Raw genomic sequence first — 25,175 nt, forward strand, 5'->3', positions numbered from 1 at the left:
GTCCTGACAGTTTCTGCTGTTGGAAACGGCTCTAGGCAGAATGGGATGGACAGCTCGAGAGAGAGCTGTGCAGAGAGCGACTGCTGTAAGATCCCAGAGATGAGATAGATGCTCCCAAGGAAAGCCTCCTGTGGCAGAATGGTTAAGAGCATGGGCTGACGGGTTTAATCCCGGCTTTGCTACTTGCTAGCTGTGTGAACTTGGACAGTTTGCTGAATTGCATTGTTCTTCAATGTCCTACTCTGTAAAATGGAGGTCATGTGTTGTTGTAGGACTAAATGAGTTAATACATGGAAATCCTTTACAATGTGCCAGGCACTATTCTAAGTGATCAATAAATGCTACGATGATTATTAACCCTCGTGGTCAGAGAAGGCTTCAAGGAGGAGGTGGGAATTGGCTAGATCTTGAAGGATGACTGAGTGAGATTTGTGGAGGTAAAGGAAAGACCAGGGTTTCCCCGCCAGGAAAATGTTCTAAATGAGGAGTCCAGAGGGTATGAGTCGAGTGTATCAGACCAAGATGGTTGTGCTTTATGGGAAATAAAATCAGAACTGTAGATTAAAGCCAGCTTCTAGAAGTCCGGAACTTCAGGCCAAGAATGCAGCCCATCGAAACTTTTAAAGCCAGACAGATTTGGTTCAGATTTTGACTCTGTCCCTCACCAGCAGTGTGACCTTGGGTAAGTTTCTTCCACTTTCTGAGCCTTGACTTCCCCGTCTTTACAAGGGAGTAATAGTAGTATCTGTTGATGAGGTAGCGCGGAAACGAGGCATGGAAAAAGCCAGGCACATTTGAAGTGCTGGGTAAGTGAGAAGTGTTCACTTCTTATTTTTTATTCATTCAACAAACACAGGCATGCCTTTTTCTGAGCCAGGAACTGTGTAAGCAGCTGGATATAGAGAGATGAATGAGACGTTGTCCTTCCTCTTGGCGATCTCACAGTCCAGCCAGGAAGCAGACGTGGAAACACAATCGCAATAGAGATGCGATAAGTGAAATAACAACCTGAGCTACATATCGAGAACTGGCACAAAAGAAGGATGGCTAGGAGGTCAGTTCAGAACATAGACCAATGTATACTGACTTGGTCTGAAAGCAGGAGTCGACTTTCTCAGGCAGCTGAGGGTGAGAGGAATGAGGATGGGGAAGGGTGTTTCAAGCGGAGGGAATAGTATGTGCAGAGACGCGGCATATTAGGGAAAGGGGGAGAAATTGGGTGTGGCTGAAGCCCGGACTGTTGCGGGAAAGGAGGTTGGAGGGAGGCATGGTCAAACCCAAATGGACTTTCCTGAGAAGATTGGACTTGATCCTGTAGGCCCTGGGAAGCCTTGAAGAGTTCTAAGCAGGGTCGTGACTCAGTTGGACCACTTTGGTGGTGCTTGGACTGTGACTTGCAGGATAAGAAGACTGGCTGTAGGGGGAGATCCTTTAAGAGGCTTATTAACATTCCGAGGAGAGGATCTGATGAGGGTTTGGCCTTGGGGCTTTGCTGATGGTGATGGAGGGATGAAAAGTGTTTCTAGGAGTCGAGTCGAGCTTTTAGAGTTTTACAAGTTGGAACTGATAGGACCTGGTGATTGGTGTGAAAAAAAAAAGAGCAAGGCTGATTTCTGGGTGTCTGACCTGATCCGGGAGTGCAGGCAGGAGGAACGGGCTTGCAGGGGCGAGGGTTTTGAGGTCCATCTTGGACATGAGGACATTCAGCCCATGAGACACTCAGGTCAAGCTTCTCTGAAGGCAGATCAGGAGCACAGAAGAGAGGTTTGTACCCAAGCTACTGAAAAGTTCTAACCGTGTGTGTGTGCGTGTGCATGTGTGTTGATCATGGCAGTACTTGTCAGGTGAACCTGGTACATGTGCCCAAGAGCGAGGCTGGGCATGGGCCGGGGGACCAAACAGCAGGAGGCTAATGAAGGAAACCGGGGGTCAGGGGTGAGCATGGGGGCTCTGATGACCTAGGAGCGCAGTGGACAAAGGCAGAGGTGATTTTGTGCTCCTGGGCAAGTGTCCTTTTCTTTACAAAGGAGGTAGGTAACACACCAAGCTCGTGAGGGCTGCTGGGAAGCTGATGCGGACAATGCACGTTGAGGGTCTGTATGGCGTCTGGCATGTGGCTAACTCTTGGCCTCTCTGGAGCCTGGCAGAGTGTGGGGCACATGCTGGGTGTTCAAGAAGCGCTGGTTGAGAGCAGTGCCTTTGCTGAAGGCAGGGAAACGGGAGCTTTGTTGCAGCGGGTGGAGATGTCAGATGCGGCTTTAGTGGTGGACTGGGTGTCAGGAGCTGAGTGATTGCAGAGCGCATGGCTGGGGGTGCAGGACTGGCCCCCAGGGAAGAGGCCAGGGATGAAAATACAGGTTTGAGGGTCCCTTAGCCGCGAAAGTGCACTCTCGTGGAGGAGTGAGGGAGAAGAAAGAGGAGTGTGGAGGGCCTGGGGCTGAGCCTGGAGGGGCCCATGATGGCAGGTGAGGGGCACAGATGAATCAGCAGAAAGCGAAGGGCAGCCGAGAAAGAGAGGCCAGTGAGTCCCCAGGGGACCCTCTGCGAAGCCAGGAGAGGGGAGACTCATGCAGGCAGCAGGCTGTACTTGGTCGTCTGACCTTCCTGAGCATAGCACGACCCACATTTGTGGCAGGTGGGAATAGGGTTTGGAATCCCCGCCATGTCGGGTGATGTGCCTCCTTGTTTGTGCAGGAGCTGGAGAGATGAGTGTGCTGACCGGCCAGGGCCCCAGCACACTGCGACAAAGAGATCCGGACACAGGGCTGCTCTCGAGAGTCCAAGGGTTTTCCTGAGGGTCCCTTCCTAGCCAGCTCCCCTCCCCACCATAAATGTCACGTGATTCAGTTTATTTAAGGAAATCATTGTATACATGGCCTCTGGGGGATGCAGCTGTCAGGTAAAAGAAGCTCTGTGTTGTATAGAAGTGCGTTTGTAACACACGTGGATATGTAAAGGCCTGTGTGTGTAGGTTTAGAAAACAGGAGACCGATAGATGGATAGATAGCGAAAGGGGGCTGTGTTCCTCCCGGGGGGTGTGTCTCTAGTCCCTGGAGGGAGTGTGGGGTGGTGTGGTGTGTGCATCTCACATTATGTATTAGGTCACAGCGTGCGTATGATTCTGCATTCAGCCTGTGTGTGTGTATTGTGGGCGTGCTATAAGGTGTGACAAATGACAGTGTGTGTTTCTGGAGTTTAGCTCACCCCCTAAGAGCGGATGAGAAGAGAACACAAAGTGAGGCTGGAGGTAGGAGGTGGTGTGTGCACACGGGCATGAGTGTGTCCTGAACAGCTGTTTGCGTGTACACGTGTGTGTCCCGGGTCCACATACGTGTGCTTGCGTGCGTGTGTGTTTGCCGGATAGGTCTGTTTGTTTGTAGGTCGTGCTGTTCCTTTTCCCCCTGTTGCCTCCTCTAAAGGCTCCCGGTAGGTGGCAGGTCAGAAATGCTTTCAGAGGGGCCTTGGCGCTCTTAGGGAGCAGGCCGGAGACCAGCCTGCTTGAGCTCCGTTGAAGGAACTGCCTCTCTCCTACCTTCCTTCCTTCTTTCTTGATCTCTTTGGTGAGCCCCAGGGACAGGCCCAGGCAGGCCCCTGAGAGGTGAGGGCTGACTGCCCAAAGGCTGTGGCACGACAGAGGGATGGGCCCAGTCTGGCCCCCTGAAGTGGCCCGTCCGGCCTGGGGACCTTTTGCCACACCCAGCTGTTGAGAAGGCATTTATCCCAGAATCACAGAACCAGAGCCAGAAGGGTCCTCAGAGGAGCTCTAGTCCACCCATCTCATTTTTGCAGAGGAGGTACTGGGGGCTCAGAGAGACTGGGCGACTGGGATGGGAGTCACACGGCACTCTGAGGCAGAAACTGTGTTTTCTGAGTACGTTGACTTTTCTCCCCCGACAGGGTGGCGGTGGGGAGTGCTTGGGCCCGAGTGTGCACAGGTTTCAGGCGTGAGTCGTGTGAGAGATTATGCATGTCTCTGCATCATTAAGTGCCTATGTGTGTCAGTGTGTCACTGAGGGTGAGCCCGGCGTGAGCGTGTCCCCATCTGTCTCTGAGACGCGATGGAGTGCGGGGGTGGGGGGAGCGTGCTGGGGGAGTCTGGACGCCTGACTGCTGCTCCTGGCTCTGCCTCTGATTTCCCATGTGACCTTGAGCGGTTAGCTCCCTGTCCTGGGCCTCAGTGTCCTGAAGTGTAACTCGAGGCTCATGTCCCCTTGGACTGTGTGACCCTGTGTGTGAGGCTCTGATTCGGGGAACAGCTTGGTCTCTGTCTCATCCCCACAGGGCCTTCCTGATTGGGTGACTTGTGTCCGGGCCTGGGGGGGCTTGGACCCACCTTCCATCACTCCCCTTGGAGCCCTGTCCTTGGTACCCTCGCTAACTGTCCTCCTTTTTTTCTCTCTTTCTGCATCCCCCTTCCTGAACCTCGCCGGCCTGTAGAGGAGCACCCCATGGAAGGTGAGTGATACCTCTCGGTCGCTGGGGTGGCAGATCAATCGCCGGGGGGCCTGGTGGTTCCCTCCCCTGCCCATGTGTGGGGCCCCCAGGGAAGGATGTCTGGGTGTCCTCTTGGCTGCCTTGGCCCGCCTCTCACCTGGTCCCTCTTTCCGGTTTGCTGGGGAGAACTGCCTGGTAGAGGCCGTCCCTCCATTGCCTGTCTTCAGCACATCTGCCCACCGGCCTTTCTTCTTTCCTGGGAGGAGACCAGTCTGGGGGTGGAGCTGGAGGGATGGGGCTGGAGCATTCAGAAGTGTCCAGAAATGATTGAGGAGATGTGTTTTTGCCCAGCCCAGCTGAGGAAGCTTAGAAAGGCCACGCTGCCAAGGGTTGGGGTGTGGCCGGGGCTGGTGGTTGGGTAGAATCTGCTCCAGGGTCTGAAGAGCGCAGGCAGAGGCGGGGCTGTCGGGTTCCCAGGTCAGGGGATGTGGGCTGGGTGGCGGCTTCTCCTCTTTGACACACTTGTAGTCCCCTGTCCCCTGTCCCACGGGCTGGCCTAGGTAGGTAGGGGTGGTCTGCTTCTTCCTTCAGCCCAGGCCCGGGGAAGGGCGGGGAACGTGCCTCGCTTCGGGGTCTCTCTGTCCATTCTCTCCCTGTCTTCTGCTTCATTTGCCTTCTCTCTCTTTCTGGTTTTTGTCTTTGCCTCTCTTTTTCTCCAGGGTTCTGTCCCTGGACCTCTCCCTTTGTTTCTGTCCTTCCCCAGGCTCTCTCTGTGTTCCTGTCTGAACCTTCTCTCACTCACCGTGCTTTTCCCTGTTTCTCTTCCTTCTTCGAGGTGGACCACGTCAGGGAGGGAAGACTGGGTTGAATGGTCCAGGCTTGACACCTGGGCTGCAGGGGAGCTCATGTGGCCCACACAGGGAGGGCATGCAGCGGGCTGGGAGGGAGATAGGACCCCAGTCACCAAACCTGCCCCACACTTTCTTCTTGGAGTAGCAGGTGTGGGAAGCATGTGCGCAGCCCCAGGCTGGGAGCTCCCCGGGCCTGGCCCTGCCCTGGATGCAGGAGTCTGGGGAAGGAAAGAAGGGGCTGGAATCCACTTTCCCTGGTGGTGTCCATGGTTTGGCTTGTCTGTCTCTCTAATGTTCCTTCTCCTTGGGTGCCCTCAGGTCTCCCGATCCCTCTGGGCAGGCACCCGTGTGTGTGTGTGTGTGTGTGTGTGTGTGTGTGTGTGTGTGTGTGTGTGTGTGTGTGTGTGAATCTGTATGCACACTGTTCACGCAGCTCTGCTGCTCTGTTATGTCTGGGTGTCTTTGTGCACGTCTGTACACGTATGCCTGTGTACATGTGTCTGCGTGTGTGTGGAGGTGTGCGCCCCTCCAGCATCGTGTCTTCTGTGGCGTGGCCCACATCTCCGTGTGCCTCTGTAGGAGCGTCTGCATCTGTGTCTGCATCTGTCCTGTCTGTGTCTGCCTCTCCGTGTGTCAGTGTTTACCTCTGTGTGTGTGTGAGAGGGAGTCTGCGTGTCTGTGTGGTCGCAGCCTTCTGAGGGCTGGAGATAAGATTTAGTGCTGATGGGACTTCTACTTGCTCTTGATGTCATGTCTCCTCTGGAACAAAGGGAGAGATGGAGGAGAAAGAGAGGGGAAAAGGGTGGAGGAAAGGGGCTCGGGGGGAGGGAGCAGGGGGCAGACAGACAAGAGGAAGGAGAGGGGGTAAGTAGAGGCGGGAAGAGGAAGGACACAGTGGAGGGAGGGGCAGAAAGGGGAGAAATGGGGAGGGGGAAAAGGCCAGCCCAAGAGAAGAAACCGGAGGAACAGTGGCCTGGAGCTGAAGGGGAGGAAAAAGAAAACAGTTCTTCTCCAAACAAGTAGAATAGTAGAATAGAGGGACGAGACGGGAAGCTGGGCCTGGGGGACAAGTGGGGAATGAGACCACTTAGCCACCTCTTGGGGGCGCCATGGTGGCCTGCTGGTCTGGATGTGGCCCTTCGTGTGCTTGCATGTCAGTGGCTGTGCAGGGGTGTGTGTCTGAGGCTGTGTGTGTGTGTGTGTGTGTATACACCAGGGATGTGATGCATCTGTGTGTCTCTGTGTCCTGGCTGCTTGTGTGTCTCACAATCTTGTCCCCTGTAACCTCTTCCTTCTTTCGATGTTGGTCCTCCCTGGGGTTTTGTCAGGAGAGTGAGGGGGCGAGACTGAGAGTGGGGAGGTGGGTCTGGTAGGTGGTGGCTTCACGGGGGGTGGGCTGGGGGACTCCTTGGGGGCATTACGCTCTGGACTCTGCAGGTCCCTCTTCAGATCTCTGAGTCCTCCGTGCCTTCACCCTCTTGTCTGGTCCTTCGACACTGTGCCTCAGACCTAGCTTTCTCCCAGGGACCCAGCCATCCAGCTCCCCAGGCCCCTGCCGTGCATCTCCTTTTGGGGATCCTGGTAGCCCCACCCCCTTCCCCCTAGCTTTTTGTAGCAGGGAGAGAAGACCCAGAAGCAGCCAGATAAAGTGCCTTAGGAGGGGACCCTTGGTAATGCCATCCGTCACTACCAGCCTCTTCTCCAGTGGCTGGAGGAGGGACTGATGCCACAGGTAGAGGTGGGGAGGGGTGTAAGGAGGGGGGCTGGGGCATGGGGAGAGCAGAGATTTCAGGCCACGGGGTGAGGCAGGCTTTAGGGAGAGCACCCTCGGGCCAGGCTGGGCTGAGCCTCAGGTAGACGGGGCAGGGAACCGGCCTCCCCTTCCCCAAGATGGCTGGTGCTGTCACTCCTGAGGGAGCTGAGCAGCTGGTTGCCGTGGCGACAGAGGGAGAGTGCGTTATGCTAATGAGGCTGGCTGGGAGCTGGGCAGTGGAAGGGTCTTCGAGGCAGAGATGCCACTCCCCCAGAGCAGTGGTACAGGCGGCAGAGGGGACAGGAGACAGGTTCACAGGTCCCTCGGCTCCTGGGCCTGGAAGAGTTGGATGAGGGGTTAGGGCCCTGGGTCTGGGTCCTGGATTTAGGGGGTTTGGAAGATGCTGGTAGTTTTGGGGGAAAGAGTTGGTGGGGGGCGTTCGGAGCAAGGAATAAGATTTGGTCCAAATGCTTGGGTCCCCTCCGGTTTTGTGGATAAAACCTGTGTCTTCCCAAGAGCTGTTTTGTCCTGAGGCAGCCCTTGTCAGCTGTGGCCCCCTCCCCCGACTGGCCTCAGACCCAGCACTGGGGAGAGATGAGTGCTGCGCGAGACAAGAAGGGGGCAACATGAACCATCTACCCAAATCTTCCACAGGATCCCGGCCCTTGGCCCCCGGCCATGCCCTTCTGGCCTTTTTGCTGCCTTTCTTTTTGGAACCCAGGCATCCTGGCCCTCAGCCTTGCCCCAGAGACTCCTGGAGCGCTTTTCCCTGTCTTGCATCCTGGTCCCGGCTTTCTACCCCCAGGGCCCACATCTCATGGCCTCAGCAGTGGGGAAGGTTTCCAAGGGTGAGGTGGTGCTGCAGGGCTGTTCCTTCCCCATCCTCTTGGCCAGACACCACGGGTGCAGGGATGGGGGAGGCGAGGGCTGCGGTTCGGTGGGGCTGGTCATCTCAGGGATCCCTGGGGTCTCAGCTCAGCTGTGGGGCATGTGCTGCAGCCTCTCTGAGGGAGGGTGTTCCTCGGCTGATGCCTTCTGGGGACTGGGGTACTGGTCCAGTGGGCCAAAGTCTCTCCCCCTAAGGCTGGGGGGGCCCCAAATCAGGGCTGAACAGGCTCTCTCAAGGGACCAAGGCACCGCTGAAAAAAAATCCCAGACAATCTTGCTCTCAGTCTTGGCTGTCAGGCTTCTGTTTTCCCTTTTCAAAATTCAGCTTTTGGGTCACCTCAGAGAGGGCCTGTCCAGAGAAAGGGGGTCTGTAGAATAGTTTCGAATGAGGTGTGTCGACCTCTCAGAGAGCTGGGGCTCCCGCCCATGGGTCTTGGCTGCCCTCTTTGGTCTTTGCTGTCCAAGAGTGCTGGCCTGGCCTCCCAGTCCTCCCTGTGGAAGGATCCAGGCCCCCATCCTTGCTCCAGTGTTTCCCTAGATTCTGTTTCCTCCAACCTGCTGTCTCTCTAACTTTGTCCTCCTGAATCTCAGTTTCCTCGTAGAATCCGGGTGAGCAGGGTGCCTGTTACCCATTTGGAGGCTGTTGGGAGGATTGGATCTGGACAGATGCCTTTCCACAGCCCCCTTTGGTGGGAGATTCCCTCTAGGTCCAGGCTCTTCATACCCCCGTCTTCCCGGTCTCTGCCAGGCTCGAGGGGTAACGGGATGGGGTGGGGTGGGGGGGTTTGGATATCCCTCTTGTCTGCTCAATCCCACGCTAACAGGACACTCTCTCTCTCTCCAGGTGGCTTTGATTTTTGTGTCGTGTTTTATTTTCTCCTTCATCCGAATCGTTTTTCTCGTTGACTGTTTTTTTTTCTCTCCGCCTCCCGGAAGAAAAAAAAAAGAAAAAAAGAAAAAGGAAAAAGCAGCCCTCCCAGCCTCATGCTTCTACTCCTTTTCCTTTTTTTTTTTCCGGCAAGAAGAAAAAAAAAGAAACCAAAATCTCCTGTCCCCCTGCAGTGACTCCCTGCCCCAATCCTTCCTCTGGTTCTGCCTGTACCCCCCTCACCGTCTCCGGCGCCCGCCTTCTCTCTCTCTCTCTCTCGCCCCGCTTCTCGTGCCCTCCACCCTCTGTTTCGGCATCGGGCCCCTTTCCTCAGCTCTGGGCTGGGGGCTTTCCCCCGATGTCTGTCACAAGTTAAAAAGGGTTTTTAAATTGTGGCAGCAAAAGCTTTTTTCTCCCCTCTCTCTGGCTGATTTTGATGACTCGTGTTTTCTTTGTTTCTTTCCCCTTTTCTTTCTTTTTTCTTCTTTTATTGTCTCCTTTCTTTCTTTCTCTCCTTCCCTTTCCAAGGTCCGGCTCACCTGACGTTAAACAGCGAAGGTATGGTTTGAAGTTCTGGCTTGGTTTGGATTGGATTGGATTGGATGGCCCCCAACCTGCACCTGGATTTTCTGTCCACCCCCCCTTGCCCCCCTTCCCCCTCCTCCACTTGTCCCGCCTCCTTCCTGCCTTCCTACCCCCTTCCTCTGCCTTGTCTTTATTTTATTTGGGCGCTGGGGTGGGTGGGGGCTGGTCCCCGTGTGTGCTCTCCCCTCTCCCACCTCCCCCGACACACTCCATCCGCCCTCATCCCACCTTGGTTTCTGACATCAAGAGATGTTTGAACTCCTGCCGTTGTCTCCAGTCACCTTTTTGCGTTTTCCTGATAGTGTATCTTGCTTTTTTTTTTTTCTTTCTCATGGTGGTGTTTTATTTCCTTCTGCTCATTCTGCTCATTCTTTCTTTTCTGTGAACCCAAATAAAAAGAGAAAAGCATGGGCTGGAGGAAGTGGATTTTAGGCAGCCTCATTCCCCTCATCGCTGTGGGATGCCCCCTTTCCACAGCAGTTCCCCCCACCCCCGTACACCCTCACCCTTGTGTCTTCTGGATGTCTCCTGACCCTGTTTGACAGATGAGGACATTTAGGTCCAGAGAGATGAAGTGACTTGCTAGTGATTACGCAGCGTTTAATTGGTGGTACCGTTGGGACTGCTCATCTATTTTTAGCCTCCCTTCGACCAAGTCCTTACCATCTTTAAAAGCCCTGGTGTTTGGCAAACCTGGAGACAGACCCCAGGAGTCCTGACCTTGATCCCCTAGCTCTGACCTCCCTGTTGCTGACTCCCTCCCAGATCCTCAGGCACTGCTTCCCTGCCCCGCTGGTCCTCTGTTGGGGCTCATCTTCCATAAGGACAGGGTGGTATTCTTAGCCTGTAGGCAGGAGAAGCCTACAGGATGAAGGCTGGGCTGTGGGGAGAGACTCAGATCGGGAATTTGGGATGGATTTAGGTCTGGGGAGGTAGAGGCCTGGGATTCTTGCAAGGATGTGAAGTTATGGTAAGAAATGTGGGGAAAGAGGAAGTCCCGAGTGGGGAGTCAGGGCCTGGTGGGTTTACTCACATCCTTCTTGCATCTCAGTGCCTGATTCTGGGTTTGCTGGCTGTGGCTCACCTTCGTCCTAGATGAAGCCCTGAAGGATCCCTAAAGCCACCCCTCCACCTCCCGAAAGGCCACAGCCCAGGTGTTATTCTAGCTTCAGTTCTGGGGATTGGGGTTGGAATAAGGGCCCAGACAAGGACTTTTTTTTTTTGCGGTACGCGGGCCTCTCACTGTTGTGGCCTCTCCCGTTGCGGAGCACAGGCTCCGGATGCGTAGGCTCAGTGGCTGTGTCTCACGGGCCCAGCCGCTCCGCCGCATGTGGGATCCTCCCGGACTGGGGCATGAATCCGTGTCCCCTGCATCGGCAGGTGGACTCTCAACCCCTGTGCCACCAGGGAAGCCCCCAGGACTTTTAAACTCCATTCTTGAGTTCCCCTTAAGAACCATCTCGTGGGGTCTGGCAGTAGGTGTGGTGCCTGGGAGCCGCTGGTCAGGGCTGGGTGGAGAACTTAAGGTAGCCTGGAGGCCAGACATGGTGACGAGTGCCTGCGGGACTCTGGAGGCCTGGGCTGGGGGCGCTGGGCGGTGGCGAGCCGGAAGTCCTCCCCGAGAAAGGCCTTCCCACATCCACTGTGAGCTCAGCCAGGCAGGACCTCCTGGTGTGCGCAGCCCTGCTGAGGGCACAGTGGAGGGACAAGGAGCAAACAGAGCGCGTGGCCCTGCCCCTGGGAAGCCCCGCGGCCTAACTGGCCAAGAAGTGGATGAAGGCAACATTGAGAGCACTCACTGCAGTAAAGGAACAGGTGTAGAGGGAGAACCAGCTTGCCTCGAGGATGGGCAAAGAGGAGAAGAGGGCTTTGGTGCGGGAACGGGGCGGTTTTGGAAGAGGGGTGCTCTGTCAGGCTATTGGACTAGTTGAAGAAGAGGAACCTGGCCCAGCAGAGCGCGGCCGAGAGTGGGGGAGAATCTGGACGGGAGGTCAGGGCCCCCAGGGCCAGAGGTCTGACCTGTTTGCACGTTGTTGGGCAGAAGGGGCTCCTGAACCAGCAGCGAGGCCTCTGCTCCTCTGCTCGTCTCCCTGCCCCTGGGCAAGGAAGGGGAGGTCAGTGGTCGTGAGTCTGACGGGGTTTGTGGGGCTGATGGTTCCCGGTTTGTCAACTGGCTCCTTCCCCAGAGGCCCTGAAGCGAGCGAGTCCCCAGAGCAGCACCCCACCCTGACCCTGTACCTCCAAGCCGGCCCTCTGCCCTGGACAGGGCCCTCCATCGCCTCAAGGCTGGGGTGGGACTGCCTGGGTAGCCCCCTGTGCCTGACTCCCCAATTCTGCTTCTCCAGTAGGGTCCTTACTGTTCTCCGAGGGGGGGGCCGGGAGAGGAGGAGCCAGCGATGTGCACCAGCCGACAAAAGGTCAGTGACCCCACGGTCCCCAGAGAGCCCAGCCCTCACCCTCTGTAGGCCAACTTCACTTTCTGGAGGGCAGCTGAGTCAATAGAGGCATGTACCCTTCAACTCCCTCTGAGGTCCACCCGCAGTACCTGCCTCGGTGTAAACGGCCACAAACCTCCATTTCTTTCCCAAAGCCCAGTTGTCCTGATGACCTCTTTCTAGAACACGGATGTCCTTTTTTTCTTGGCCGCGCTTATTTTAGTTCCCCGACCAGGGCTTGAACCCGTGCCCCCTGTGGTGGAAGCGCTGAGTCTTAACCACTGGACTGCCAGGGAAGTCCCCACAGATGTCTTTTGGTGGTAGTTGTTCAGGCCAAAGAACAGGGATGACTAGAAAGTATCTGTTTCTCTGGGAGAGTGGCTAGGCAGCAGGGTCAGCCCCCCATTTAACCATCAAATTCTGCAAGCACGATAGGTGTCAGCCCAGGGAGATTCTGGTTGGGAGATGTGGCATTTATAATAAGTTGTGTATCACATGCGTCACCTAAATGAGCCTTGACAACCCCCTGTGGAAGGGCTCATTGCCCTTGGTTTACAGATGAGGAAACTGACGCTTGCCAATGCCCCTGAGGCCAGCCCGGGGCCCTTTATCCTGTCTCAGGGCTGTAGGTTTCAAGCTCCTTTTTTTTTTTCTTCACTGAGGCTGCCTCTCTCTCTCTCTCTCTCTTTTTTTTTTAAATAAATTTATTTATTTTATTTATTTATTTTTGGCTGCGTTGGGTCTTCGTTGCTGTGCGCAGGCTTTCTCTAGTTGCAGCGAGGGGGCTATTCTTCGTTATGGTGCGTGGGCTTTTCACTGCAGTGGCTTCTCGTTGCAGAGCACGGGCTCTAGGCGCGCGGGCTTCAACAGTTGTGGCACGTGGGCTCAGAAGTTGTGACTCGTGGGCTTAGTTGCTCCGCGGCATGTGGGATCTTCCCGGACCAGGGCTCGAACCTGTGTGAGGCTGCCTCTCTTAAGAGACTCTCTTCCCTAAGAAGTTTACAGGGCAGTGTAGCAACCCCTCAAGGAGTTCCAGTGGGTGCCAAGCCCTGGGGCTATCAAGTCCCATTCTTTAGTACTTGCTGTTCTGTTGGCCTGCATTTCTGCCATCCCTGCCCTCTTCCCCAACCATTTGGCATCTCTTTCAGCTGACTCTCGAAAAAGCAGCCAGGCCACCACACTGGAAGTCTCCCCCAAACTCCCCAGGCAAACCCAGAAGCTGCTCGGCGTTCCCTTTGTCTACACCTCCATTACATCACTCGCCACACGGCGAGTAACTGTCACTTTACCTGTTTGCCTCCCCAACTCCACCGAGCTCCCTGAGGACGGTGATTGGGTGTTTTCGTTCGTGTACCCCTGATGCTTTCCACAGCTCCTGGCACATATGTAGGTGTGTGTTCAGCAGATTTATTTTAAATGGGCGAATGGGCTCTGTTCTCAAGGGGCTCACTGATGTTCTAACAAAGAACTACGATAAAGTGTGGTACGTGCGAAGTATAGGGAAAGTGCGGACTTTGTGCAGAGGAGTTAATTTATTCATTGATCTAGAGAGAGAGGCAGCACATACACACAGAGAAAGTTACATTCCAGCGTAAGAGTCGTTTATTTGTGGAATGGTTTACAGTTTATGAAGCCTCACCTGGTCTGGTCTCTTTCTAGATGCCCACGGCGACCTGTGAGGTAGGCCGATGATGAGTTCCTTTGTCCTGAGGAGGAAGCTGGGGCTTAGAGAGGTTGCCTCTTGGCCAAAGTCACAAAACTGGTGCAAGAGCCAGCATTAGTGGCCAGGTCTTCTTTCTCACATCACACTTCCTCTCAAGGGAGCAGTACAAGATGTTACTAGGCAGTAAGAGCCAAATGAGCTGAACAGACAGCTGTAGTGCTTGAGCGTAGGGAGGGGCTAAGGGGGCTGGAGACCTTCCCAGAGGAGGGCTTTGAGCTGGGCCTGGAAAGGAGGCAGCTGCTCTGCCCCCCCATGGCCATTAGAGATCCAGGACCACAGCAACTGGTCTCTAGCCACATTCAGCTTGACTGTGGACACTTGTGGGGCTCCATGTTCCCCGACCCTGGGAGATAAACAGGTATCAGCAATGACCCCCTTCCAGTGCCAGGGGCTATTAGGAGCCGGTAACTGTTCAAGTGCTGCTGGGAGTTGTGGTTCCGGGGTCGTCCGCGCGGTGAGGTGGGGGAGAGCGCCCCCTGCTGTTCCAGGTCTCGCTCCTCTTAGATCTGGTTGGTGCTCTTCTGAGCACGGTTGTCAGGGCAGCCGCCACTTGCTTACCTGACACACTAATCCCTAGAGGTCCTACTGCCTCCTCCCCACTCAGGGGCTATCTCTGTCCTTCCCACCACCTTGGGTTTTCTTGTTCGCATTTGTTCATCTATTTTGTCGCTTTCCCCCAATTCTTTCAGGTTCCCTCTGGCTGCTCCAAGCCTCTTTCCATCCCTGGGCCTACCTGGGTCCGTGGCGGTGACGGGCGTTGGAGAACATGTAGACTCTGGCTCCAGAGTGGCTGGCTCTGCTTCCTCTCCTAGGAGACCAGAGCTAGAGCCCAGAGGAGTCGAGGAATGGCCTCATTTCTCCACTTTGCCTTGGCAGCCGTGGTCCAGCCTTAGGCCTGCCTCTCTCCTTTTTACTGGCCTCTTTTGTTCTGTTCCAATCACTTTTTCACGTGGTTGCCTTATTCTTTCCTTTCTTTCTTTTTGACTCTCCCTTTAATATTTTCTTTGACTGCAGTGAAGGTGAGGGAGTGGAAGGGGAGGCCCAGCTTCAGGGAGGGAGTAGGATGCAGAGCAAACTCAAGGTCAAACACATTCCCTTTTCTGGTCCTTGAGCACCCCCCCCTCCCGCTCTGCCAGTGCCTGGGCAGCAGGCCTGGTTGCTATGGAAACAGCAAGGCCCTAAGAAACCCTTGGCTTCCTTTCCTGGGAGGTCTCTGTCCCCTTTTCCTTGCGGGCCCTCTTCCCATCACCCTTACCTGTCCCCTCCCAGCTTGCCCTCATCTTTATCCAGATTGCTTCCCCCCATCACCTCTTGGTCCCTCACAGCTCTGCGCTGTCTCCATTTCCCTTCTGTCTCTCATGGTCCATCTTTCTCCTTCTCTACATGGCCTCCCTCCACATCGCCAGTCTTTCCCTTCTTGTTTCTCCTTGACTCCTTGTCTTTGTTTTCTGGCCCTTCCCACTGGAGCCCTAAGGTAGGCAGAGTGGTGCTTGTGGCTGTCCCCATGTGGCCCATGCCCCACCAGCCTCGCTGCCCTGTGACCTCAGGAAACCAGGCCTGGCCAGCTGCAGTGAGTGCGGTGCCAGGCTCTGGGGCAGCAGCTGGTGCCTTGGCATCCGGAAGCAGTGAGGACTGAGTCTGTGGGCAGACTGCCCGGAGGCAGAGAGTGGGGCCGTTGTGCAGGGGAGAGGCATCTGCAGGAGATGCACCTGGAGAGCCACGGCTTCCACACGCGGCGCCTGCTGCTGGGGCCCGGCCCACAGGGGGGCGGGGGCCTCTGAAGGCCGCGTGTGCCCCCTGCACCGGCATCGTGCCCTGCTTCTTCCTGGGCCTGGGGGCCTGTGCTGAGAATCTCTGCACTCCATGAAGGCCCTTGGCCGGCCATCTTGTTCGCCCCCACATCCACCCTGCAAGGTGGGTGGGCCCAGCTGTTGTGCCACCGCCTGCTGGGAGGAGAAATGAGTTACTGTCAGAGTCCAGGTCCTCTGCGCTCCCTTGACTCCACGGCCTGTTTTCTTCCCTCTGTGTGGGCTCCGGCTTGTGAAGGTGTGGGGCTAGGACCCACCTTCCTTGCACGGAGCCATTGTCACCCACTTACAGAACACTAAAAGTCCCTAAGGCCCTTCCAGTTGTTTTCACTCCTGTTTAAAGCGTGCCAGTGGAAGGAGCCCCATGCAGGGCGCTTACCCGTGTACGCACACTCACACACACACGCACGAGGGCCGGGTCTGCCTGTGCACTTTTGCCCCCAGCCATCTCCTGGCACACAGGGTCCCACACCTGCCCTCTGGGGACCCTTGGAGGCTCTCTACCTAGGGCCTGTCTGTGCTGTCCTCTCAGGTTGGACTAGGAATCTGGGGGGGCGGTGACAGCTGGCATGGTGGCCACCTGTGTCAGCCCCACCCAATGGCCCACTGCTCCCTGACACACATCCTTGCCACCTGCATCGCCCTCCCATGTGTCTTCCCCCTGCCTCCTCCACCCCATTCTCCTCATCTGCTCACTGCTACAAAGTAGGCCTACTAGTCCCATCCCATGTGGTGAGGCCTCAGACTGTCCCCAGGCACTGAGAATGGCCACCACTGGAGAAGAGGCGGGAGGGGGAGGTGGGCTGCACTCAGGAGACCCTTGGTGCCCCGCCGTAGGGGGCACTCTGGGAAGATGTCCGGTGCAGTTTCCTGTTGCTCTACCACATCCTTTTGTTAAGGGGTGGCCGATGGAGGGCCAGTGGGGGAGGAGACAGTGAGAACGTCTGCTTCACTTGGCCCTGTGGCAGCTAAGTTGTCAGCTGTCAGTGTGAGAGCCACTTAGCAGCCTCCTGCTTTGGAGACAGACGTGGGGGAAGCTGACTTCTGACATCAAAGACGGCAGGGTCCAGAGAGGAGGGTGGACAGCACGGGGAGGGGAGAGAGCCTAAAGCTTGCAGTTGGGATCGAGGGGCTCCCGGTGCCCAGGACCTGCGCCTGGGTGGCTGGAGGGGAAGAGGGAGGGTCTGGAGTGCCCTGCCCCACTCAGCCCTCTCCTGTTTCCCCACCGCGGCGTCCAGGCAAGGAGGAGTTTGTGGCGACCTTCAAAGGCAATGAATTCTTCTGCTATGACCTGTCACACAACCCGATCCAGAGCAGCACGGACGAGATCACGCTGGCCTTCCGCACCCTGCAGCGCAACGGGCTGATGCTGCACACGGGCAAGTCGGCCGACTATGTCAACCTGTCCCTCAAATCTGGGGCCGTCTGGCTTGTCATCAACCTGGGCTCGGGAGCCTTTGAGGCCCTTGTGGAACCCGTCAACGGCAAGTTCAACGACAACGCCTGGCACGACGTCCGGGTCACTCGAAACCTGCGCCAGGTAGGGGGAGCAAGAAGGCCAGGGGCCAGCTGTATCTGGGACAGTACGGGAGTGGGGAGAGCGGGCTGCCTGCGGTGTGGGGCGAGGCTTCAGGGCCAGCAGCAAGGCGTGGTTCTGAAGAAGGTTTAGGCCGCGGGTGGGCTGGGAGGGTCCAGGAGCGCAGCCTGCAGTGTGCAGGCTTCAAGGACCAGGATGCTGCGCTGGGGAGGAGGCTGCCTCGGGGCCAGAGCCCGAGGGAAGAGGAAGGGCCAGGCTCCGATTGGTGCCAGGGGCCGGGTTCAAGGGTTGGGGCTGAGGAATCAGGTCATCTGGCAGGAGGGCGACTGGGGGGCTGGGAGGAATGAGATAGAACCTGAACTGGCGGGGCCCTTGGGGGCTACGGGATGGGGAGACTCTGGCCAGACTCTGGTTGAGTCGGTGTACCATTAGGGCAGGAAGCCTGGGCCATGTGGGGTGGGGTGGGGTGTGGCCTACCCTTAGGCGGGGCCTTTCTAGGGCAGAGGCAGGCCTGGGCTCAGAGCAAGGTCGGGGAAGCAGGCGTGAGAGGGGAACGGACTGGCGAGGTGCTTGGTCCTGCCTCTCGTCCGGGCAGTACCCTCTCTCTCCTGTCCCTTCCTGTCCCTCCAAAGGGGTGCAGGTTCTCCCATGGGTCGGTGGCTGTCTTTCCGTGGCTTCCAGGCCAGCCCATATGGGAGCTCGAGGAGACTCTTGGGGCAGCCCCTGCAGGCAGGACAGTGTCCTCAGCGTCCCCTCAGCTCCATCTCCCAGACTCCCCCCCACCCTGGGGGCTGATGCTTCTGGGCATCGGCGCTGTCCTCTCAGAGCAGTGGCCTCTTCGCCTCTCACAAGGCACAGGGTGGCTATGGCAGGCGAAGCATTCCCTCTGGCTGGGCTTCTGCTTGACAGCAGCCTCCACAGCTTGTTTCCAGCCCTGAGAAGTTCCCGCCTCAAGCAGAGTCCAAGCCAGACCCTTCTTCCAAAGCAGGAGAAGCCGCTGTGCATCCTCAGTGGCTCCTGGATCCACCTTCTGACTCCGTGCCCTGATCGCTTGGCACCTGAGGCCCAAGTGCCCAGACTCTTGCTGGTCCTTCTCTCCGGGTCCACCAGTTTCTGTAGCTGGTGGCAGGGACACTTTTCCAGCTCCACCCCCAGCAAGCTCAGTGCAACCAGGAACACGGAGCCTCTGTGCCTGGGAGGTGCTGTCTCGGCTGGTTTGTAGCCCTTCTCTTACTAGGTATCTGCTCTGTATCTCCTGGTTCTAGCTGAGCTTCCTGGTGGCTGAACTTCCGATGTCTTTCCTCTTCACCGTCTTTGTCACCTGCCCTCTCCTCCTCCCCTTCTTCCCCCTGAAAGGCTCATAGTGGGCGCGGGTGGGATTCCGGCTGACCTCACACTGTTCTTCCCTGCGCTTCTTCAACCCACTGAGTGACGATCTAATGGGGAGTCCCCCTCCTCTGGTGCCTTCCCCTTGCTGTAGGGACACCGTGACTAATCCGCCTGCTCTTTCCGAGCCGCTGCTCCCTGCTGCAGTCGGGCTCCCACCCAGGCACCTGCTCTCAGTGTGCCCTGAGCTCTGAAGAGCGGCACTCCTCCTCAGGGTGGTGCCCCCTTCATGTCGCATCATCCCCGGACCCTGCCGGAGGGCTGTCTTGTGTTGTCACCACCGTCTGAGCAAACCTGAGTATTTGCGCTGTTTGTCATACTTTCAGGCTCCACCCACATTTACTGCAGGGGTGGGCGGAGTTGCCTTCTTGCTGATGTTCCCTCCCCAGGCCCAGTGCTGTCACCTGGTGCTGCCTTTGGCAACACGCTACAAGCCCAGAGTCCCTATCCACGTGTCCTTTGGCCAATGTATTGTCCATCTATACTGGATACCGAGGGAAAAAAGACATGGGCCCCGCCCTCCCAGCCCTTCGGCTCTTGAGGACACAGGATAAGTCTGTTAAAAGTGAACAGAGCAAAGCCACACAAGGGCCACCTGAGTGGCAGGAATCTTAAACGTTCTAGGAACTCGAGAGACCTAGAGAGGAGGGAGAGGTCTGTGACCAGGGAAGGCGGGAACGCCATACGGAGGGGGTGAGGCCTGGCCTCAGCAGTACTGAGTGTGGACAGGGCCCCATAGTAGCCTCGTCCCGGGGCTCACAGAGTCCTGGGTCTGAGCTGGTAACTGGTGACCACGTCCCCCTGGCCTGCTGTCCCGGATGGGTCAGAGCAGAGTCAGGTCATGACCTGAACATAAGCCTTCGGGGCCACAGAGGGTGTCTGCTTCAAGACTTGGATTGAGAGGTCTCCTTAGAAAGGGTTTCTGGAGAGATTTATTTGACTCCAGTCCACATCCGTAAATATGAGCTGCAGCCCGTTTTTGGTCATTGTGACCATCAGGGGGATGGAATGGCAGCCCTAAGGCTGTGCTCTGGATTCATTGCCCTCGCTCGGGGCCTAGCCTGTGACCAAGTCCATCCTCACCAGGCCTTTTGAGTGCCTGTCTTTCAGGGCTTCTAATAATTTATTGGGTCCTGCTGTCCCTAGAGCAGTGGTTCTCAACCGAGGGCGGAGTGCCCCCCAGGAGACACTTGGCAATGTCTGGAAGCATTTTGGGTGTCACAACTCGGGGAGGGTGCTACTAGAATGTAGTGGGTAGAGGCCAAGATGCTGCTAAACATCCCACAATGCACAGGGCAGCCCCACAGCAAAGAATTATCTGGCTCCAAATGTCAGTAGTGCGACGAAGGGGAGAAACCCTGTGCAGACACGTTTATACAGGGGCCACGTGGTGTCCTGGGGTTGGAAAGATCCTTTTATGATCTTAGGAGTGACGTTGGGTTGGGAGTGGCCAGGAGCAAAGACGGGGGTGGGGGGCTGAGGTAAGAAATGACATCTGCTTCTGCCTTTAGGGTAGATGGCTGGGATCTGAGGACACTGGGATCCACATTGTTTTCCCCAAGTGATTAGAACAGCTGGGGAGACTGCCTCCTGGGGAGAGCCTGCCCCAGGGCAAGCACTGAGGGGTCTCCCTTCCTCTTGGTCCTGCAGCTTTGGGAGACTGGAAGGAGGCATTTCAACCCCTCCCCTGAACCAGATAGTGGTCCCCGGAATTATCCAGAGACTCCTAGAACATTGCAGTCAGGACCGGAGGACACCTGACTCAGACCACACCCCGCTCTCGCCCTCCTCTCCCTCCGAGCCCAGCCCTGAGGACCCTGTGCCCGGTGGTGTCTCTTGGGGGATCTTTGCAAGAATAATTCCATCTGAGGATTCCCTGAGGCCTATTTTTAATCCTGGGCCCACCCTCCTCCCACACCCAGTATGCCTCCCCCCACCATGCAAGCCGAGTGCCAACCCATTTCATCACTAGCCAGCATGAACTCTGGAAGACAAGCTGGCTTCCAAAATACCATGTGGAGCTTCCACCCGCTCAGCTCCCATGAGGCCGTTCCTCAGTGGGGAGATTTTCGGGAGCCCCCCTGGGCCCCAAGGAGGGACATCCCCCAAGGATGGGGCCTGGCAGGCACTTGGGACTTCCTCCCCTTCCGGCCTGGGCTGCCCTGTCTCCTCGGCCTGTCACACGCCCCATCTTAGGGCCTAACTGTGGTGCTGTACACACCCTGTCCATACTGGCTTCCCGAGCTGCCCACCTCATTCCCACAGAGCTCCCACCGTTCACCCTCCTTTCTGCCGGGTGAAACCCTAGAGCTGGGGTTTGAGTTGGATAGACTGGGTTCAAATCCCAGCTCTGCCGCTAGTTGGAGTGACTTGAGGCAAGTAATGTAACCTCTCTGTGCAAAGTGAGAGGGGCCTTTGAGGACTAACTGAGGTGGTGGCCTGTGCCTGGCACCGCGTGAGCAGCGGAGGGCTTGCTGCCGTCATTATTGTTAGTTGTGGGTTTTTTTTTTTCCCAATCCTTCAGGCCCAGCTGAACCGCCACCTTTTTGTAAGGTCTTCCTTGATCCTCCGGGTCCCCTGGCCAGTCTCCCTCTTTGCTGTGTTCTGGCCCTATCATCACACTCCGTCTGCATGGTCAATGATTTGTGTTCACCTCTTGTCTCTATTTCTGCATGGTAAGCTCCTTGAGGGCTTAATACCAGCAACTACTGAGTGTTTTTATTTGTTTTTCTAGTGGTTTTGCTGGTTCCTTTGGGCTCTTTCTTGAAGCCAGTTGGTGAGGTTTTGGACATGAGGATCCAGCAGATCTATTTCATACGAGCCCAGAAATATCTCTTGTCCTCTGGGAAAAGCTCTACCTCACTTTACTCTCCCGCCCCCTCAGAGTCTCCTCAGGACCTGTCCCTTTCTTACAGCATTGTTGAGATTGCACCCTCACATCTCTCCTCCTCCGGAACCCCCAAGTTCAAGGGTCTCTTTTCTCTTTTGAATCTCACCTAACTTTTCTAACAATCCTGTGAAGTGGGAGATACTCCTATTTCACCAGCGAGGTTGAAGAGCTGGCCCAAGGCTGTCCCGCAGGAAGTGGGAGGATGGGAGTCTGACTCCATTTTCCTGCCTCCCGGGAGGGCCTGGCTGTCGGCCTTGGTGCGCACTGCTAAGGTGCCTGTCGTTCGTCTTGTGGTACCGCCATTCTTGGGTGTTCCGAAATCTTGAAACATCTAAATGTTCTGCTTGTCTTTTGGAAAAATGGGCCCCTCTTATCTCTGAATCCTCTTTTCTTTGTCCTGAGCGTCTCTTGCTCAAGCTCCACAGAGATTGCCTTCACTCAGACTGTTGTGATTTGTGCGTATAATCCCCTTCTTGGCTTTCTTGAAGGGCTGGAGCTATGCCGATAGATCAAGGTGAAGATGGGGTAGAGCTTTGTCAAAGGCCCTTGGCCATGGTAAGTTACACTTGCTACAATGACTGACTTCTTCATGCCCTCCTCACTCATCATGCTCTGTCATCCTTGTGCTCGTGGGCTCCAGGAGCCCTCTAGCTGTTTCTGTGGGTGGGGCAAAGCTTTCCTTGCTCATTTGTTAGTCTGAAGCCTCCGCCCTCCCGATCCCGACATTCGGAAAGGTGTGGGCTGCTGCATCACAGGTGCCAGGATGGGTTCCAGTGGAGGCTCCACTCTAGTATTTGACCACAATTGCCCCCTCGGGCATGATCACCATGGACCGGGTTCTGGATCTGAAATACCTAGGTCTAGAGGGGCCCCGTCTCGCCCACCACAACCTCGCTATTTATCAGAGGAAGCCCGGATCTCCTGACACATCAGTGGAAGGCCCTCTCAATCTTGTTTCTTTCTTTCTTATTTTTTAATTTGGCTGTGCTGCACGGCTTGTGGGATCTTAGTTCCCTGACCAGGGATTGAACCCGTGCCTTCGGCAGTGAAAGCGTGGAGTCCTAACCACTGGACCACCAGGGAATTCCCTCAATCTTGTTTCTCTTTTTTTTTCTTTTTACTTATTTATTATTTTTGGCTGTGTTGGGTCTTCGTTTCTGTGCAAGGGCTTTCTCTAGTTGCGGCGAGTGGGGGCCGCTCTTCATCGCGGTGCGCGGGCCTCTCACTGTTGCAGCCTCTCTTGTTAAGGAGCACAGGCTCCAGACACTCAGGCTCAGTAGTTGTTGCTCACGGGTCTAGTTGCTCCGCGGCATGTGGGATCTTCCGGGACCAGGGCTCGAACCCGTGTCCCCTGCATTGGCAGGCAGATTCTCAACCACTGTGCCACCAGGGAAGCCCTCAATCTTGTTTCTTAATTTGCTCTTGTACTTGTTAAAAAATTGAAGTTGTCCATGAAAGTCGAAAACTATTTTTTCCTTGTTTTAGTCTCCACAACCAGTTTTAATTAAAAAAGAGTAGTAGCTGGATTTTTACCTCGAATACCTTTTTTCCCCTATCTTGTTTGACTAGTGCAGTGATACCAGAGCACTTGTACCTTTTTTTGTGCCATGGGTTTAGCTGCCCTGAAGCTAATGGTCTTGTCCTGACTAGTTGGCCTCTTCATTTCCCAACGGTCCTACTGGCTGATAGGACCAATCCTTGTACCACGTGTTATCCCCTGTTCCAGCCTCTGCATCTGCAGTTAGACTCTTGTCTTCCTGCTATGTAAACTGTTTCTGCATCACTAATAATTAATATTGGTTATTTAGCACTTCTTCTAGCTGCTTAATATTGAATTCTGTTATTTTTAATGATACAAGGCCCTTATTAATTGTCTTACTGAATTAGTCCTGTGCCCACTGGTTATAATAACTCTCTAACTAATGGATCTGTCTCTAGAAGACCTCTCCTTCTCACAGTCACACTCTCGGGCGCACAGTTTAGTATTTGATCGACATGAAGCAGTAGTGTCCCAATATCTCTGATACACTAAGTGAAGCTGCCTCAGCCCCTTTGCCATCTCCTCCTCAAAGCGTAATTTTGAAGGTGGTTCTTTGACCATGAGGAGAGGAAATGAACATAAAGCCACATGGGGGCGGGGCCTCCAGAGTCTGGGGTAGAAGAAGCTGGCTGATAGTTTACAGAGGAGTAAGGGATTTTAGAGGGAGGTGGGCCTCTCTGTTCCTTTTTATGGTGTGGTATGTGGGGGGGAGTGAATTTTTGCTGCTGGCTGTGGGGAGCGGAGGCGCGGGGGTCTGTGGGTGTGTGTGGAAGGAGGCTGGGCTGCTGGGAAAGCCTGACCAATTCCAGGGACTTATAGGAGTGGTGGTGGTGAGGGGGTACTTCATTCTGGGAGGAACAGCTGCCCAGAGGAGCATAAGAGAATAGGCATGGGGTGATTGAAGAACTGGGGGAAATTTGGGGGTAATATGGGCTCTGAAAGGTCAGTTTAGGCAGGAAGGAGGAGTCAGTTCTCTGTGGGAGGGCGGAGGGGAGGGAGGAGGTTTTGGGATGATTAGCTCTGATGTGAGAGTGAGCTTTCTGCCAGCTCATGGAGGGCAAATTTCCTTTTCCCTGTTCTGGTGGTGACTTACTCTCTCTTCCTTTCTCAAGGAACAGAAATGGGAAGAAAAAATCCCAACCCTCCCCCCACCCCTCTGCCAAAAACAGAGCTGCCCCTGCCCCCACCATGACTCCCTGGATCTATTTGCTATCCTCAGGAAAAGCAGACACCCATATCCCCTCCTATGCTCCCTGGGAACACCTTCTCCTTGCCTCCAAATGAAATTGCCTCTCATTTGAGCCAGTCCTGGGATTATCTGGGGGCCTTGGCCACTCTTCTCCCAGTCTGACAGCCAGCTGGCCCATCACCAACCAGTTAACCCATTAACTCGACATGGTCACTGGTCAGCCAGTTGGCCAGTACCAACTTGCTCTTTAGCCAGTTCTCTGGAAAGCCATCTGGTTGACCAGTTAGCCAACAAACCCATCCGTCCATTCCCTGAGTCAATAGCCCATCCCTTTCTCACACCCTGTTCCCCTCCCTCCCTTCCCCTCAACTCCCTAACATTTCAGCCCATAGGACTTACTAATACTGCATAATTGGGTCTGCTTCTTAACCGCCTGCCTTCCCTCTCTCACCTTCTGTTGGAAAACCCCGTTGCCAACTCTGTGTGTGTGACTAACACGCTTATAACCTGGGGGACCAAGGGATGGGCAGGGACAGGTGGGGCAAGGTATGCGTGAAAATCCGAACTAACCTTTCTGTCTCATCGCGGAATGTGGCCATCTTTAAGTCTTTGCTTTCCTGGTCCAGTTCTTTTGTTGTTTTCTTCTCTACTAACCAAGGTCTTTAACTGTTCCCCTTCTCTGCAGCCGGCTCTTCCCGGAGGGGATGATGGCGGGGATGATGGCGGGGAGAGGAATCCAGAGGAGGGTTGGGGGGGAGGGGATTGGGAGAAGGGATTTAATTTTTGTGTGTGTTTTATTTCTCCCTCCCATTATAATTTAATTTTCTTTAAACAAAATACTTCAGCTGAGCTTAAGGTGGGAGGGTCTGAACAACCAAACATATACGGATATATATTTTTCCTCCTTCCTTGAGTTTCACAGTTGGTCATTTTCTTTTTCTTTTCTTTTCGTTCCGTTCTTTTGTTGTTGTCTTTGTTGTTTTCTTTGACCCCACCCCACCCCCTTCCCCCATATCTCCGGTGAAGCACGCAGGCATTGGACACGCTATGGTAAACAAACTGCATTATCTGGTAGATATCACTCTAATTGTCTTACCGTTTGGTTTGCCGTGGGTTTTTTTAACTGTTCGATTCTGCCTCTTTCGTTTCCTTTCCCCGTTTGGTTTTGGTTGTTTTGCTCTTCCTATTGTTTTCTGCGTCCTGGACAATCTTTAGATTTTGCTTCTCTCTTTTAGTTTTCCTCTTTCCCTTTTCTTTCTTTCTTTTTTTTTTTTTTTTTTTTGATTCA

General features: G+C 55.2%; 1 protein-coding gene across 36 annotated transcripts in view; it reads left to right on the top strand.

The window, feature by feature from the left end:
* The window catches only part of NRXN2 (neurexin 2), a 108,860-nt gene that overhangs the window by 17,079 nt on the left and 66,606 nt on the right, over window positions 1-25,175 (top strand). For 8 of the 36 annotated variants that reach the window (XM_060302985.2, XM_060302998.2, XM_060302999.2 and 5 more), the window contains exons 3-7: window positions 4,438-4,455; window positions 9,323-9,352; window positions 11,725-11,796; window positions 16,584-16,885; window positions 24,914-24,958. In XM_060302985.2, the coding sequence (XP_060158968.1) occupies window positions 4,438-4,455; window positions 9,323-9,352; window positions 11,725-11,796; window positions 16,584-16,885; window positions 24,914-24,958 (467 nt within the window). Of the gene's footprint in view, window positions 1-774; window positions 1,765-3,789; window positions 3,872-4,437; window positions 4,456-9,322; window positions 9,353-11,724; window positions 11,797-16,583; window positions 16,886-24,913; window positions 24,959-25,175 lie in introns of those variants that run through there. The other 28 variants (XM_060303000.2, XM_060302974.2, XM_060302975.2 and 25 more) reach the window with 16 other exon arrangements.

The sequence above is a fragment of the Globicephala melas genome, chromosome 8 (assembly GCF_963455315.2).
Source record: "Globicephala melas chromosome 8, mGloMel1.2, whole genome shotgun sequence".
Lineage (NCBI taxonomy): Eukaryota > Metazoa > Chordata > Mammalia > Artiodactyla > Delphinidae > Globicephala > Globicephala melas.